Source organism: Sitophilus oryzae, unplaced genomic scaffold (genome assembly GCF_002938485.1).
Source record: "Sitophilus oryzae breed Bouriz unplaced genomic scaffold, Soryzae_2.0 scaffold_1297_pilon_pilon, whole genome shotgun sequence".
Taxonomy (NCBI): Eukaryota; Metazoa; Arthropoda; class Insecta; order Coleoptera; family Curculionidae; genus Sitophilus; species Sitophilus oryzae.
The window spans coordinates 9,709,672-9,727,477 of NW_022145945.1; the positions used below are offsets into that span (position 1 = coordinate 9,709,672).

Here is a 17,806-nt window from a genome sequence, read left to right on the forward strand (position 1 = left end):
ATATGATCTTTTAATAAAAACTTTTAAATATTGCAGTAAATAGTGAAAATAAATATAGAGTGATATATATTTTTGAGAAGCTTATGGCAAGACAGATCATATGATTTATAAATATACAGGGTGTTCCATTTAAAAAAACATAACTTTAGTTCATATTTTCAAAAATATTTTTTTGGTAGAAAAACAGACTACGCCACTGTATTCTACGTAAAAAGTTCTACAATAAACAGTTTTCACCTTCTCGATAGCTTTAACAATAACAGAGCTATAGGAGGTGTCCCCCAATTGCAAAATTTTCAAAAAGACCCTTTAGCTCGGAAACGAAGAGGGCTCTGAAAATTTTGTTTACGGCATCTTCCATTTGACAAAAAAGTGAGACAGGTTTGCGCAAACCGCACCCTTCTATATTCACTAATAACGGAGATACCGTATGATTTCAACCAAAATGGGACACCCTGTACATGTAATTCCTCGACTACAACATTTGATTTTTAAACGGCACCTTAATAACACCGGTATATTTTTACTTTATTCGATAGAATATTACACTCTGAATAGAATGGCATATCATATGTCAACTTTTGACATTTTCGGTTAAAAAAAATCGTATTTTAAATTTCACTCTAGAGTGCCATGGCTGTTTTAAAACACTAATTTTTAAAAGGAGCATTGGAAAAATACATTTGATCGTCTAATGTTTTTCGTGTCTTGTCCTGGCCGGACTAAAAATACTCAAATCGTTTTTTAATCATATCTCAATTTTTTTCAAATGGAACAAGGGTGGCTCATTAGCAGATTTGGAAAAAGCATTTTTTACGAATAATTTGGTACCACACACTTGGTATTTCGACTCAAATTGCCGTTATGAACTGCATGTTGCAATTTCAAATAAACCATACGCAAAAATGTCAAAATTTGATATATGATATGTTATCTTATTCAGAGTGTCATTTTCTATCGATTAAAGTTAATAAATATCGAGGGTGGCATTTAAAAATCAAAAGTTATAATTATTTCCGGCGAAACAGAATGTGACCGATAACAATTCAATATGTCAATAAATTCTAATTTGTCAGATACTAATATACAAAATCTCGTTTTTTATCTGAAAAAAATAAAAAAGTTCTAGGGTTGAGCCAATTTTGAGACGCACCCCGTACAGGAAAATGTTTATAGCTATAGCAATTTTAAAATACCTAGAAAGATTGTAACAATTTCGTTAGTTCCTAATATCACCTAGTCAGTTTTACTCCATACTTTGAGACAATATAATTGTATCTTGTATAAATATTTGGTACAAAGTGTGATTTGCATAAAGACGCTTTGAAAGTAGAATCACAGGTAGAATGATTTTGTGACTATTTGTTTACGTGACTTTGTAAATAGACAAAGCTTAGAATTGATTATTTACATTTTTAGATAGATAGATGAAGTGTGTGTGGTAGCATTTCCTTGCGCATTCGCCATTTTTTTTTGAAACGACATTGAATAAGGAATGAGCGAAATACGGTTTTTATATTTAAAATGACGGAGATTGCGTGAATGCAATTGTTACATAACTTTCTTAAATAGCTTTGCGTATTCCCTTAACTCGTTTAAGTTTTCTGCGACTTTGGTGTAGTATTTTATGTTTATTTTATATTATTTGTTTACTTATTTAATTTCATAGTTATTGGTTTTATGCAAAGTGGATTAACCTGGAAAGATATTGCGCCAGGGTTTCGATTACAGTTTTATAATGGTGAATATTAAGAAAATATTTAAACATCGTTTCAAAATTCATAAGAACTAATCTAACTAAACTAATACAGATACAATATGTCCTTAATAACTTACCTAGACACCTGAAAGGTTTAACCCAACGTGCAGTTTTGCATTTTCCTCTAGATTGAGAACCGGGAGTGGCACCAGCTCTACACCAAGACCCAATTTTTAAATAGTGACTGCTTTCCACAATATTGGTTATGTCCCGTTTGGGATACACCTGAAAACAAAGATTTTTGTTATTCAAATGACATAGTAATTAGAAATAAAAATAATACATAGTTAAATAATTGAGGAATGATAAACGATAATATAATACGATTAAATATGCCCCTTATATTTATTATGAATTGTCGAAAAGTTGAAAGAGCCACGTTTAGTCATAATATTTGACACTTTATGTAAATTAATGCCAAGAAATAATATTCTTTTAACAAAATGACTTATACATACGAGGCATGTTTTTTAAGTAAGTACCGTTTTGCGATTCCGCCGCCGCAGCGCTACGGTCGGTGTTCCGCGCATGCGCGCTGGTTACCTACATCTCTTGTCTATGCACAGACGCCAGTACCACAAAATAGAAATCAACCAGAACGCCGACTCTGCCGAATTTGATGACGTTTCACGAATCGCGACGCCATATTAGCAGCGGGTAACTCTCAGGGCCGGATTAAAACACTTTCGCAGGCTGTTGTCAGGGTTATATTGAATAAGTATTTTTATTATCTGATAGGTATGTGATTACAGACTGAACGTAATACGTTATTTCGAAAGGTAAAGTTTATATTGTATATGTACCACCACATGTAATTTTTATGCAGCGTTTTTTTTGCAATTAGGTAGGCAGATAATATATGCGTAGTCAAAAATTTGGAAATGGGTAGAGATCGTGAATTTTAAAAATAAACTAAACCAATTAATTAAAGGTCAACTTTCTACTCACCAGCTGCGTTTTACTGGTTGGCAGAAACCCGTGGTCATCCCTACACCTTTCTTAAAAGTTTTTATGGTCTGGGAAATTACGCAAATTGCGTTGCTATAGGTACGTTCTAAAGTGTAACAGTTTACAATCCTGAATTTATTTGTTAGAGGCACGTTCTGCGTTTTGGGTACACATTATCAAAATAAAAATGTTTTTTTTAATGCTGGGAAAGTTTCGCTTGAACACAATGTTACCCAGATAAATCAGGCTCATTATAATAATAAAATTATGATTAGGTAGGTAGGTAATAAGTATTGTGTTAAGATGGGTTAATACAGTATTTAAAATAAAACAATCTATGCATTTGTTTAATATCAATGTATTTCTCCTTATTAATAATTTATTTTTATTTGTTCCGCTTTTAAAATTCGTATTTATGTGATATATTCCTATTATGCGATCGTCAGAATTCAACTAAACCCTGACCTGCCCTGACTAAACCGGTAACGCCGCTACATTGACAGGTGTTACCCGCTCATAAAGGAATTTTTAGGTTAGCCACCGTTTCGCGCGCATTTTGAGAGTCAACCTTCTGGTTGATTTCTATTTTGTGCCAGTACAGTCTGATTCTTCATTGTATACGTTGTTTATTGAGTGTTTAAGATGCCTCCGACAATCGTGAGCCCCGCCGATTGTGAAGTACGGGCTGTCATACGATTTCTTAGTGCTAAAGGCGTAAAACCGATCGATATTCATCGTGAGATCTGTGAAGTTTACGGACAAAACATTATGAGTGATGGAATGGTAAGGAAAAGGGTGAGAGCATTTAAAGATGGCCGCACAAATGTGCATGATGAAGAACGGAGTGGGCGTCCTTCGGTCGTTAATGAAGATTCGGTGCAGAAAGTGGACAAAGAGGTGAAAGAAAACAGACGCTTTACAATTTCATCATTGTGCGACTACTTTCCTCAATGTTCTCGTAGTGTTTTGTATCGCATTGTGACCGAGAACTTGAATTACCGGAAATTGTGTTCACGTTGGGTTCCGAAAATGTTGATGGATTTGCACAAAACCCAACGTTTAGGCAGTGCATTGACTTTCCTTGAGCAGTACCACAATGAAGGTGAAGATTTTTTAGACAAAATTGTTACTGGTGACGAAACATGGGTGGCCTACGAAACACCAGAATCGAAACAACAGTCCATGGAATGGCGACATTCATCATCACCCAAAACAGTGAAGTTTAAGCAAACAATTTCTGCCCGGAAAATCATGTGCAGTTTTTTGGGACAGAAAAGGAGTATTGCTAGTGGAGTTTCTGCCTCGTAATGAGACAATCAAGGCAGCATCTTATTGTGAGACATTGAACAATCTGCGCCGTGCAATCCAAAACAAAAGACGTGGCAAGTTGAGTAAGGGTATTGTTTTGCTGCATGACAATGCCCGTCCACATGTGGCTAATCGGACCAAAGATTTCATCAAATCTTTTAAATGGGAAACTCTAGATCATCCTCCATACAGCCCTGATCTGGCGCCCAGTGACTACAATTTATTCCTGCACTTGATAGATTTTTGCACTTGATAAAAGATTCCTGCACTTGATAGAAGAAACACCTGGGCGGTCAGCGTCTTCAAGACGATAACGAAGTCAAAACAGTTGTGATACAGTGGTTAACCAGTCAGGCGGCAGAATTTTATGAGGAGGGTATTGAAAAACTGGTGCCACGTTATGACAAGTGCCTCAATATTCACGGAAATTATGTAGAAAAGTAGATTAAGGTACAGGCTTTCATGTAAAAATAAAGTTATTGCGATATCTTTTCGTTATATTATATATCTAGCACGTTTTTTTTTAATTCCAAAACGGTACTTACTTAAAAAACATGCCTCGTATAAAAGTTGTAGAAAATTCAATTCTCTACAAATCAATTCGTAACCTTTTTTGACGAAAAATGTAAAAATTGAGGTGGACAAATTGCAAAAAATGTAAAATTCCAGATGGCTAACATTTCTGATATACCAAATATAATATATAGGTACAGAGGTTATTAATTTGTTTATTACTCGCGGCAAGAGCTTTATGGTTGAAATATGGCAACCTCGGCCCGCTTGTCGACAGACGACGCGACGGGACGAGTCGGCAGAAAACCCTATAAGCCGGGTCCACATATGTAGCATCTTCGTGTATCATATCTCCGTCGCGTTGCACCAACATGTTTCATGATCGCTAGTTTGGACGCCGAATTAACGCGATCATATGGTACACCTTTGTGATACCGTATCTGATACATGCCAATCCGAATTTTGGCGCGTATCTTAACACTGCGTATCGGATACACGTATCACGATCTGTCATTTGGACGTGTTTTGATACAGTATAACGATACAATTGACTTGATACGCCTTGACCCGTCTTGAGGCGGTTTTTCTCCGATCATCAAAGGGGCATTGAGGGTTCGCTGAGAAAAATTGATGAACATGATACGACGATACAAGGTGATTTGTTGTACCGTCCATATACAATGATACGCACGCTTGTACGCTGGTACGTATGAATTTTATAAGTATGGACGCTTACTTTGGCACGATATGCATATTCAGTCGACACAGCCCAAATAAACGTCCATACTTACGATACAAGCTCTTGATACGTGATACATGATCCTGATACAATAGAGTGCTACATATGTGGACCCGGCTTAAGTGCACGCGTTCTCAATAGGCAGTGTTGCCATTCTGTTCCCCTATAAGTAACTGTCCAGTTAACAATATATATACCAAATTAACTTCGTGATAAGTTCCTATACTAACTAATTTATTGAAGTGAAACTTCTTTACACGCAATGGGAGTGAAAATTTAAGGCCGTGACACACAAAACGCGAGACGCGAGAGGAAAAGTGGTAACGACCGGAGGTTAAGACGGAGCGTCGTAACTCGGGCCTTATATGAGTTAGGGCTCTGAAACTCGGAAAGTAGATGGGGCTCGAAGAGTCTCATCTTTTCATGATAGTTTGACGACGTTTCGTGCACTATGAAACCCCATCATCAATGTCGAAGAAATCGTCCGATTTAATGGGTCTTTGGAGCGTCTTAACTCGGGCCCTTTATGAGTCTTTACAAAAATGGCCTGACTTGAAAGAAAATGACTTAAGTCAAAGACTTAAAACTTAACTCATTTGGACATTATATCGAAATTGACTTAAGACTTAAATCATTTTGATTTTAGAAATGACTTATAATTTAAGACTTCGTCTCTTTTTTTAAAGTGACTTGTTGCAGCTCTGGTGCATACACAATTTTTTTTGTTAAAAAAATATGAAATGATTGAACTAAGATAGACAATTTTGTCCCTTCTTTAAATGCCTTAATACAGCAGAAAGAGCAAACTTCCAGACTAACTACAGAGTCCACTATGCTCCGTAAAATTCGATTTAAACTATTAGAATTATATTTAACTTCCCATTTTAGAAGCTTTACTTATTAAATAGGTCAAACGAAAAAGTTAGTCCGTGCAGAGAAACGTCCTTTAATTAAGTTAGATTATCTAAAATTTATAAAACAAAGTTAGGCAAAGTAAATGTAGCCTGAGCAAAGTTAAAAAAAATGGTAAATATAGCCCTTTTAAGCCAAGGAAGTTGGAAAGTGGAACACAATTTTCAGATAAATTAGTAAAAGGTTATTTTGATAGTAAATACGGCAGTGTTGAAAAATAGTATATTGTTTTATTAGGAGTAAAAATGATACTGTTCAAAAAGTGTCATTGGCTGAAAAGTAATTTTTACTCCGAATATAGAACATGCTGTTTTTTCAAACATCACAAATAATTTTAACCCGTTCAGAATAATATAAAAAAAAATTAAAAGTAATATCTTGTAAGTAATGATATTTCGAGGAACCAGGGTTGCGGTTCGTTGAATTTGACACTTTAGTCAGTTTAATAATATACCGGGTGATGCGTCTTAAAAGTGGCTCACCCCTATAACTTTTTTTATTTTTTCAGATATAAAAACAAGTTTCGGTTTGTTAGTATATGACATAAATTAGGATTGATCGACGTATTCAATTATTTTCGGCCACTTACTGTTTCACCGGAAATGACTACAACTTTTAATTTTTAAATGGCACCCTCGGTATTTTCCTACTTTATTAGATAGAAAATGTCATTCTGAATAGGATGAGATATCATATGTCAATGTTTGACATTTTCGCTTAAAACAAAATTGTATTTTAAATTTCAATATAGAGTGCCATGGCGGTGTTAAAAACACTAATTTTTAATCAAGGAGTCTTGGAAAAATAGATTTGATAGTCTGATATTTTTAGTATCTTATCCTGGCCGGTTAAAAGATGCCCAAATCGTATTTTTAATCATATCCCAATTTTATCAAATGGAACGTGGGTGGCTCATTAGCATATTTGCAAAGCAAAAGTTGAAGTCATTTCCGGCAAAACAGGAAGTGACCGAAAACAATTGAACACGTCAATCAATCCTAATTTATGTCATATACTAACATACCAAATCTCGATGTTTTATCTGAAAAAATAAAAAAGTTATGGGGCGAGCCACTTTTGCGACGCACCCGGTATTTTCGTACTTTTATGCTTAGGCGTAAAAATGCTTTACTTTTATGCCTAAACAACGGCATAACTTAATGACTTAATGCTAAAGTAAACTCTGATCTAAATAAGAAATAAAAAAATCAATATACCTATCTCATGTGACTTTAAAAGCCTTTAAAGACTTTTTTCATTAAAACCTTTAATCTTTAGTAAAAATTTGTGTAATCAAAATCTGTATTTAAGCAAAATAAATACTTATTTTTATTTTCTTTAGAAACCCCCGAACGGAAACTTCAACACGACAAGAACTCAATTTTGCTCTGAACAACTTCAAAATGGACTAAATTAGGAACGCCGGAAAACCTACCGAAAACCGTTTTATTTTTTTAAATTAGGTTTTAAAAGAAAAAAATAGGAAGTAAATGGCGCTATTATGGTCCCTCTCCTCAATGATCCGGCCTCTTTAAAACGCAATTTTACCTGTTATTATATTTTAATTAATTTGCTTTCGGACCAAACGCGAGTGGCACGTGGAATAAGGCAACAAGGTAAAACCGAATTAAAATTTAATAGTACTCCAACCTTGGTCCTTTTTTCACAGATTTTATGATTATATTCGGGCTCTTAACTACGAAAGCATTGAGCTGCCATAATAACGTTGAAAAATATTTTTGGCAAACTTTACAGTTTTTTTGTAAATTTACACTTTTTCTGTAAATTTATATTTTTCCGGCAAATTTACACTTTTTCATGTAAATTTACATTTTTCTTGTAAATTTACACTTTTTCTGTAAATTTACATTTTTCCGGCAAATTTACACTTTTCATGTAAATTTACATTTTTCTTGTAAATTTACACTTTTTCTGTAAATTTACATTTTTCCGGCAAATTTACACTTTTTTCTGTAATTTTATATTTTTCCAGTCAATTTCTGCATTAGTGTGGCATATCGTTGTACTCGAACTAAAATCTTTCAAAATCTCAAATATAAAATGCAGGTCCGTATTTAAAAAAATTAAGTTGGCCTATGTATCTCACAAATTATCAGCTAATTTGAAAATCTAAAATACTATCAGATAGCAGTGATAAAGTGGCTATGAGAATGTGCAATTAGTTTTTTGGTTTTTTAAAAAGTAACGACAGGAAAATATAAAATCGATTTTCAAAAAAATAGGTTTTCATAAAAAACTCAGTCATCCTTGACATTTTTGAAACTTTTTTGATAGCATGTTGAGGAACATCCCAAGCCGCAACTTTGCCCAAAATTTAACTATCTTCGTATTTATTACGGTTTCCGAGATACCAATGCTCGTACCTCGAATTTGTAGCACCCTGTATATTATAAATTTTCATGTTTTTTTTTCATTTTCTCTAAAACGATACGGAAATTTGGAAAAGTATAAACGGGATTTATCATTTTAGAACAAGCAAAATTTTTTATGAAGACTGCATTTTTCTCAAAATGTGAATAATACAATTTTTTTTTCTTGTAAAGACAATCCGGAGACATACTATAAGTACCCAAATTTTATTTACCTACCTGTTGGGTATTTACCCATAACCTATCACTGCCTACAACCTACAACAGATACACTCAGTGCAAAAGAAACGCAACGGAGTTTTTGGTAAAAAAATTAAAATGTTATATTTTTGTTATTTTTAGCCCTATTTTCATGAATTTTTTAACAAGCTGTATATAATTATATCAATTTTAATTCGTAAACTCAGCTTTTTATAAACTTTAGTATATGGCATATTATACAAGGTTAATCGAGGGGTTGTTTTTTACCCTAAGTTTAAAACACCCTGTGCAATAATTTCGTCTGTAAATTTTCCTAAAATAAAATTTTAGGGTCAGAACCATGACACCTGAACATTTTATTTTTTGATTCATGTCAATACATGCTTTGATTAATTTTTAAGAACGAAATGAACTGATAACAATCAATTTGCAATTTATAACTCTTTTTTTCTTAATTATCATTCCTTTTTGATGTAATTTTTGATGGTTTTGGTGATTAAAGAACATTTGTAATACTCAAGTATACCAACAGAAAAAAAAATGTAAAAGATACCCTAATACCTTGTATTACCGTCCTTGGCTGCTATAACTGCCTGTATACGTCCGTTCATACTGTCATTGAGTCTGCATATATCATATTGCGTTATGTTTTCCCATTCTTCTTTAAGGACCAAGCGAAGTTCATTTAATGAAGCTGGTACTGCTTCGCGACCTCTAACCCTCCTGTCAAGCATTTGCCAAACGTCGAACATGATGGGCAGTTCATAGTAGTATATAGTTCACAATAATCACCCAAGCCGCCTTGTCACATTGAAAAATAACTTCAAAAAAGAAATGATAATTGAAAAAATTGTAAATTGTTGGTGGCAAGCTCATTTCGCTCTTAAAAATTAACCAAGGCATGTATTGACATGGTCCAAAAAATAAAATGCCCAGGAGACATGGTCTGACTGTAAAATTATATTTTAGGAAAACTTACCGTTGCCTAGGTACGTTGCAAGGCAACGGTACGACCAATAATGACATACACTGCAGAAACTCGACCTGATACAGCGAAAACTAAACAACTACTAGAAACAACCGAAATGAGAGTACTACGCAGACGCAGAATAGCTGGAAAGACGCTTCTGGACAGGGAGAGAAATGAAAGCATTAGAGGAGCGAGCAAGGTGGAAAATGTAAATGAGTGGGTACTCAGCAGAAAGGAAGAATGGAACGACCATATCAGCAGAATGGACAACAGAAGGATAGTGAGAGTTGCACGCGACAAATCACCGCTAGGTCGCAGAAGCTTAGAACGTCCACGAAAACGATGGAGCGACAACTTGTCAGTCTAACCGGTAGAGACGACGAAACCAAATAGGCGATTCGCCTAGTATGAAGAAGGAAGAAGAAAAAAAAATACGCACAGTTAATTTTGAGGTTTTTGTGGAGATGTTTTTAAAAACATTTATTAAACAAGCGGGAGTACAATACGCGTTGATGGATTCTGAAGGAACCCTGTGCCTGCGTCGTGCAGCGGCTTAAATATGAACATAAGTGCTGATGAATATAAAGTATAAGATTTCTACAGGGTGTGTTAATTATCATGAAAATAGGGCTAAAAATAACAAAAATATAACACGTTAAATATGACTATAAATTTCTCCGTTGCGTTTTTTTGCATCTGAGTGTAGAAATAAAAACTCTTAAAAACGCATAGCAACGTCTGCAAGAACTTGTTGAAAACTGGCGATGTGTATCGATAGATTCTGAACTAGCGGCAACGAAACTGTCGAATTTTCCGGTAAATTTACCATCAACTCTCGTTCTACGGTTTTCTTCGTAGCGCATTATATGACGTGTAATGATTGCCACGTGTATAATTTATGCGCCGCGAGCGCTCCAGCTCGTAGAAAGAGTATTAGGGGCGCGTTATGGATGGCATCAACGACGTTCCCATGAAAATAGGTCAAAGATAGATAGCGAATTGAGACATAGCACATTGAGAATAGTAGCAGCACTGAATTATTTCGGCATTGCGAATCGTTCTTTCGGAAGTAATACTCTTTGTATGGAACAGATATAAGTAGACACTTACATTTGTCTACATCAAGAATGAGCAACACATAACTAGAAAAAAATAATATAGTGGTTATCATACAGCCTAAAGCTTCATTCAGGACCACGCAATTAGCGGAATAAATTAGGTGAGGGGAGTTAGCAACTCATTGAAAGCAGGAATTATAAAATACGATCCTGCTTGGGCTGCTACAATACTGCTTTATCCTGCTTCAAATCCCAACCCAGCAACACCTACCTATTTTGAGCTATAGTTACTTCTATTTTAGTTGCTAACTTCCCAGTTGGCAACACATGGGAAGCAGGATCGCCAAAACTGTTTTTATAGTGTTGCTATGTGTGACGTCACCAATCAGACTTAAACTTGCCTATCTTAAAAACAGCAAGTGTTGCTGACATTTAGAGCAGGATGCATCAAGGGGTATAGCAGCGCAAGCAGGAACCAGTTTGGGCGATTCTGCTTCTCATGTTGCCAACACTGGGAAGTCAGCAACCAAAATAAAAGTAACTATAGCTGAAAATTGGTAGGTGTGGCTGGGTTGGGATTTGAAGCAGGATTGTAACAGCCCAAGCAGGATCGTATTTTATAATTCCTGCTTTCAATGAGTTGCTAATTTCCCCGATCTGAATAAATTAGTGTTTTCAATTAGCGTAGAAGTTTGTTCCTTTAATTTCAATGTACGCATTCAGAACGTCAAAATTAGTGGTAGATAGACAATTTCAATTAGTAGAAAGTTATGAAACTTTTGACTTTTCAACTAATCATACTTCAAAACTTGCGACAAATGTCATTTTTGCCTTTAATTATCTTACGTCAAGAGGAATTGTGGTTAGAAATCAAAAGTTGATTGTTTTATATTATTAGGCTTTCTTTAGGAATACAAGATACAACTCACTAACGCAAGCTGTTGCTAGGATATTCTATTAATTTTAATTGTGTTTTTTAAACATTGTGAATGATCGTAAACTAAAAAGTATGAAGTGTAATTGAAACCACTAATTTATTCCACTATTCTGAATTGTTTATTTTGTATTGGTTATGAATGAAGCTTAAAGGTCGATTTATAAACTCTACAGTTGGCTTTGGATTTGGCGTTGGCGTTGGAGTTGCCGTCGACCGTTCGTAGCGCCGCAAAATCGCATTTATAAACTCGACGGTTGACAGTTGGCTTTGGCCGTTTTGGGCAGATCTAACCTTACATTTTTGTTTACTTTTTACTTGAGAGTAGCAGAGTCTATAGGGCGTTTTTAGAGACGAAAGTGTTTAAAGTTTTGGTTTTTTGTTCGAGATTTTTAATTATGGATTTGGAAAGTAATGGTCTTGATGAAATTACCCTATTAGGGTTATTGGGAAAATTTGGAATTCCCATACTTCAAAACTAGATATAAACAAAGCATCACGTGATCCCTCTTTACTATTCTATTGGCTGTAACGTCATTTGCTACGTGGTGCTACGGACGGCGAACCGCCGCGAACGGTAAAAAGTTAAACATAATTCAAGTCCGACGGCAACCGGGCGCCAAAGCCAACGCCAACCGTGTTTATAAATGCTCTTATGGTAATATACAGTTTTAAGAATTGGGCGGCGGCGCCAACGCCAAAGCCAAATCCAACTGTGAGTTTATAAATCCTACTTAAAGCTTCATTCACAATCTCGCAATTAGACGAATAAATTAGTGGTTTCAATTATACTTTATACCTTTTAGTTTACGATCATTCACAGTGTTTAAAAACAATTAAAATTAATAGAATATTCTAGCAATCCATAGATCGTTATATTTAATCCTAATATTTAACTTATAAAACAACCAACTTTTGATTTCTAACCACAATTTCTCTTGACGGAAGATAACCAAAGCCCAAAATGACGTTTCTCGCAAATTTTGAAGTATAATTAGTTTTAGTTATTCATTGACAAAATTAAAGATATAAAATTGCATGAATGTGAAATTTTGGTCTCCTTTGATGTATCTTCGTTGTTCCCAAGTGTTCCAATTCCACATACTTTAGGCTACTTGAAGGAATTACTGAACGCAAATGGTCTCGACAACAAAACTGTGATTGAATATATTGAGCTTACATCGTTATGTATGAAACAAAATTGTTTTCAATGTAATAACAACTTTTTTGAACAGCGGGAAGGTACAGCAATGGGTAATCCATTGTCTCCATTTTTGGCTAATTTATTCATGAGCAGTTTGAAGTGGAGGCTAAAATCAGTTTGAGTATTTTCCAAGAGTATGGTTTAGGTATGTGGATGATATTTTTGCTGTTTTTGACACACATTCAGACACCATAGATAATTTTATTTCTAAGTTAAATAATCGTTTTCCTTCCATTAAATTTACGCATGAAATTGAGAACAACGACAGATTACCATTTCTAGATGTATTAGTTATTAGAAATACTAATAATTGCCTGGAATTTGATATCTAGAGGAAAAATACCACCACACGCAGATATACTCCTAATGAATCACATCATAGTGTTGAACATAAAATGGCTAGTTTAAATTTCTTAGGTCATAGATTACTTAGTTTCCCACTTTCCAACGAAAGATATGAAATAGAAAGAGATTACATTAGGAAGGTAGCTGAGTGTAATGGATATTCTCCTTCACTAGTTGATAAATTAATTAGAAAACGTAGGTATAGGTTAATGATTTCTGAAAATTCGACTTTTCAAGTGGAGAAAGATACGTCTAAATATTTTTCAATACCGTTTGATAGAGAGTTATTCCGTGGTCTAAAAGGAATTTTTAAGAATGTCAATTATAAACTTGTGTATAGTGCTAATAATAAATTACAACAATTATTAGGTAATCCAAAGGATAAAACACCTCCACTGGAAAGGTCGGGTATTTATGAAATTTCTTGTAAAGATTGTAAACAGAAATATGTTGGGCAAACTAGAAGATCAATATTAACTAGATTTAAAGAACATTTAGCTCAGATAAGATATGGTAGACCGGATAAATCTTGCGTTGCCGAACATATTGTTGATAAAGAACATTGTATAGATCTTAATATGAAAGCATCAGAATTAATAAATGTAAAGATAGTATGAACAGAGACAACGGTCCAATTCCTTCAAGTTCTTTGTTCCTACTACTCTAGTGGCGGAAATCTAACTGTTACGCTCAATGGGCTCTGACTCGGTTGGTTAGATTTTGCCACGCCCACTCGGTGCCCACTGAACGAGTATATAAACGCTCAACTTATAGATTGTACTTTAGTTTATAATCATCTGCTGATGATGCTAACATGGCTAGCGAAACGCGCGTCCAGTGTAAAAGTAAAAGTGTTTTGGTGTATTGTGGTGATTTAGTGTTTTTATTTTGCTGTGTAACACCAAAGGTTCCAACCCTCAACTGTAATATAATTAGTGGAAAAATTAAAAGTTTGTTAACTTTTTCCCCTAATTGAAAATTCCTACCATTAATTTTGACATTCTGAATGCTTACATTCAAATTAGAGGAACAAACTTCTATACGCTAATTGAAACCACTAATTGCGAGGATCTAATGAACCTTTACTTTTTCTTATCTTGAGCCTCTACCTCTAATTTCGAGAGCGATATTCGTGTGCAAAGAGTTAAGTGCAGTAGCAAATGCCATCAAATTTTGACTAAATATTAGTTTAACATAAACCAAACCATAACTTTCTTCTAATACGCCTATTTTCTAAATACCGGTTTGTTAGTTGATACACAAGGTAAAATAGTTAAACAATATTTCATTTGACTGAAAAATTCTAGCGCTTAATTCAATCAGAAAAATTTACGTTGTCAATAAATGTTGGTAGTTATTTAAATTGTTATAAAATATACAATTCTAATAAAATAGATAAGTTATAATAATTATTTATTAACACAAACATCCCATACGCTACGGAAGCAGGTAAGTCAAATTGACGTATCTAAATTCTTTGACATCTAATTAAATAAAAGCAAAAATGCACGAAAAAATATAAAATTAGTTAATTTTAACTGAATTTCATAAATAATCGGTTTACTACACGTATATATATTATATAGTCACTTACAAGCGAAAAGTTATTCCATTATTTCCCTCGATTTTTGACCGATATCTACTGCACGCTACACAACCATTTTAGATTCTTTTTATATAGATAAATCGCAATAGTGTCAAAGTTCTGCTACAATTTCATTCCAGATTTACTATTTTTAAACAACTATCAGTAGTAGAATAAATAATAAATAACATAAAATAAGCTCAGTAAATATTGACAAATCCACAATGTTTCAAATATGTCAAATGAATCGTCAAACAGAACTGTCAAGGATCCCTACCCTAGGGCCCTTTGTCCGCCTAGCTTGCATGAATACATGGATAGCAATATACTGCTTCCTTAATCTTTTTATTCAAAGTGTTAAATATACAAAAACATATTACTGCATGCGCTAATATTTGGACATTGTGTGATATTCAATTACAATTTATCATGTGTTTAGGATTTGGCACTCTAATTACTTAAAAATTTGGTAATTTAGTGTAAAGTTTCTTTTAAGTGTGAAGTCGGATCAAAACTTTTCGAATAAAAGAGACCTAAAGTTCACTAACCACATAGATAAATCTGATATTATGCTGGTTTCTGATATTGCAAAATTTTTCAGATTTGTACCATTAATATAAAAAATTTATAGGAGGGACTACATCTTCAATCATCAACACCATTCGTATTCCAATTATTTTCATAGAAACAAAACTAATGTTTGTGACTACCAATTCGACTTACCATTTTGCAGTAGTTTAGAATGTCCATTTTGTCTCTGAGACAGGCGGCTTTAGATCGAAGATCAGAGGTCCACTCGCCCTGCTCCGTCATGTATTTGGGCTGGTAGGCCTCTTGCCCTCTGGGTCCCGCATCGCACAGGATGGCTACTTGGGGCTCGAAATGGGCCACCGCGCCTCCCGAACTCAGGTTCGGATCTAAGCCCTGTAACAAGAGGTAATTTCAGTAAATTTTAACCATCAAAATTTCAAGTAGCAGTCAATTTCAATAGTATTTTTAACAAAAAACTTTTAAAAATCATATATTTTTGCGTATTTTCACAAAAAAATGTAATTCTGCAAAACGGTTTATTGATATTTAATGATTATTACTAAACGATATTAAATTCAAAATAAGTTTAGCGAGTTACGAATATAAAATAATTTATAGATCTGCACAAATTTTGTACAAAATAACTTGCGTAAACCGATTATAACCGAAACCAGGTTATTATTAGTATTTTAAACTTTTTAATACTATTTTTTTAGAGACTGTCTCAATACGAGTGCTTTTCAAATAAAACGCTATAATGCCAATTACGGAAATGGAAATGGTAGGATAAAATTAAAACCCTTTCCAAATTTTAATATTTATTTTAAAATGTCAATGGTTTTAAACATTTTCGAAATATTTGCGCTGTAGTTTGAGGATTTTAAAATAATTTCCAATTAAGTAGAGTTTGTAACCGGTAAAAACACGAAATTCCATTAGATTAAAATGTACACTTAATTAAATTTGGAGAGTCTATCAAAAATTGTACCCTAAAAGGTAAATAATTACCTTAAATTAAATATCCCTAAATTCAAATAATCAATATACGCGGCGAGTACATCAGGGGATGAAAAAATTAATTTGATTTATTTAGCTAGAAAATGCCATCCATCAAAAAAATTGCAATATATAATATGAAATAACTAAATTATTTAAAATAAATAAATATCCTAGTATATATCGTTGTTGAAAATAGAACGTTATGACCTTAGATCATACATTTACTCTTACTCTTTTTTCGACCGCTTTTATATAGCCAAGGATGCAAGTGTGTTTAGTGAGAAGTTGATTATAAGTTTGTGCAATTATATTTCTATTTTTTTTTTTCGTTGGACTTTCTAAATATTCGTAAAAATGACTCGAACGTGTTTGGTGTGTGGAAGTTCTAATATAAAGGTCTCCGAATTATCTTTTCATAGGCAAGTAAAGTATTCAGTACACATGCTACATAATATCTTTGACAGATCAAATCAATAAGTAAAAGCTTAAGCACAGAACCCTAGATCATATATACTTACGTGGATAAGTAAATCACTATGGAAACTGTCCCAAACATATCAACGACTTCCATTTATCTTCTTTTTTTGTTGCACACGCGGTGCTTCTACTCTATCTATCCTTGTCGAGGACCTATCGCCCACGCGCCAAATTTGAACATTAATTTTAAAAATTTAATTTGTAAAATGCATATATTTGAACAATAATTGAATGTTACTGTCACAAAAATTAAATTATATAAAAAATAAATTAGCCACTCCGTACGAATATCAATATTCTTAGGAAATCTAACAAGAAAGTATGCATGTGGTTTAATATACATAAAAGAAAAACTGAATACGTTACTTGCCTGTGAAAAGATAATTCGGGAATATTTATATTATAATTTCCACACACCAAACACTTTCTTGTCATTTTTACGAATATTTACCCAAAAATTAAAACCCAACGAATAAAAAATAGAAATATAATTGCACAAACTTATAATTAACATCTCACTGAACACACTTGCATCCTTGGCTATATGTATAAAAGGGGTCGATAAAAGAGTAATTAATACAATGTTTAAAATAAAAAACGCCAAAAACAAGCGTTGTTACACAGTGGAATAATAACATTATAACATATATGATTATGACAAAAGATTATGACAATATGATGACAATGAAAAGTTGGTTTCCATAACAATGTATAATTTGTACTTTCTAAACCGGATAAAATTGTAATTATTTTGGAAATACGTGCCACTTTTAATGCGCATGCGTAAAGTCAGGTCCTCTATTGAACGTTTCATAAGTGCAATAAAGAAGGTTTGAAAATGGCATGTCGTGATGTTGGGGACATATTTTTTAATGCTAATGTTATGGCGTTGATTTATCCACGTAAGTATATATATGATCTAGGCACAGAACA

At 33.7% G+C, this 17,806-nt stretch overlaps 1 protein-coding gene across 1 annotated transcript in view; it reads right to left on the reverse strand.

Annotated features, from left to right (window-relative positions):
* The window catches only part of LOC115874733 (amyloid-beta-like protein), a 298,193-nt gene that overhangs the window by 73,216 nt on the left and 207,171 nt on the right, over nt 1-17,806 (reverse strand). The window contains exons 2-3 of the mRNA XM_030890003.1: nt 15,590-15,790; nt 1,837-1,984 (exon numbers count right to left, since the gene is read on the reverse strand). Of these exons, the coding sequence (XP_030745863.1) occupies nt 1,837-1,984; nt 15,590-15,790 (349 nt within the window). The remainder of the gene's footprint in view (nt 1-1,836; nt 1,985-15,589; nt 15,791-17,806) is intronic.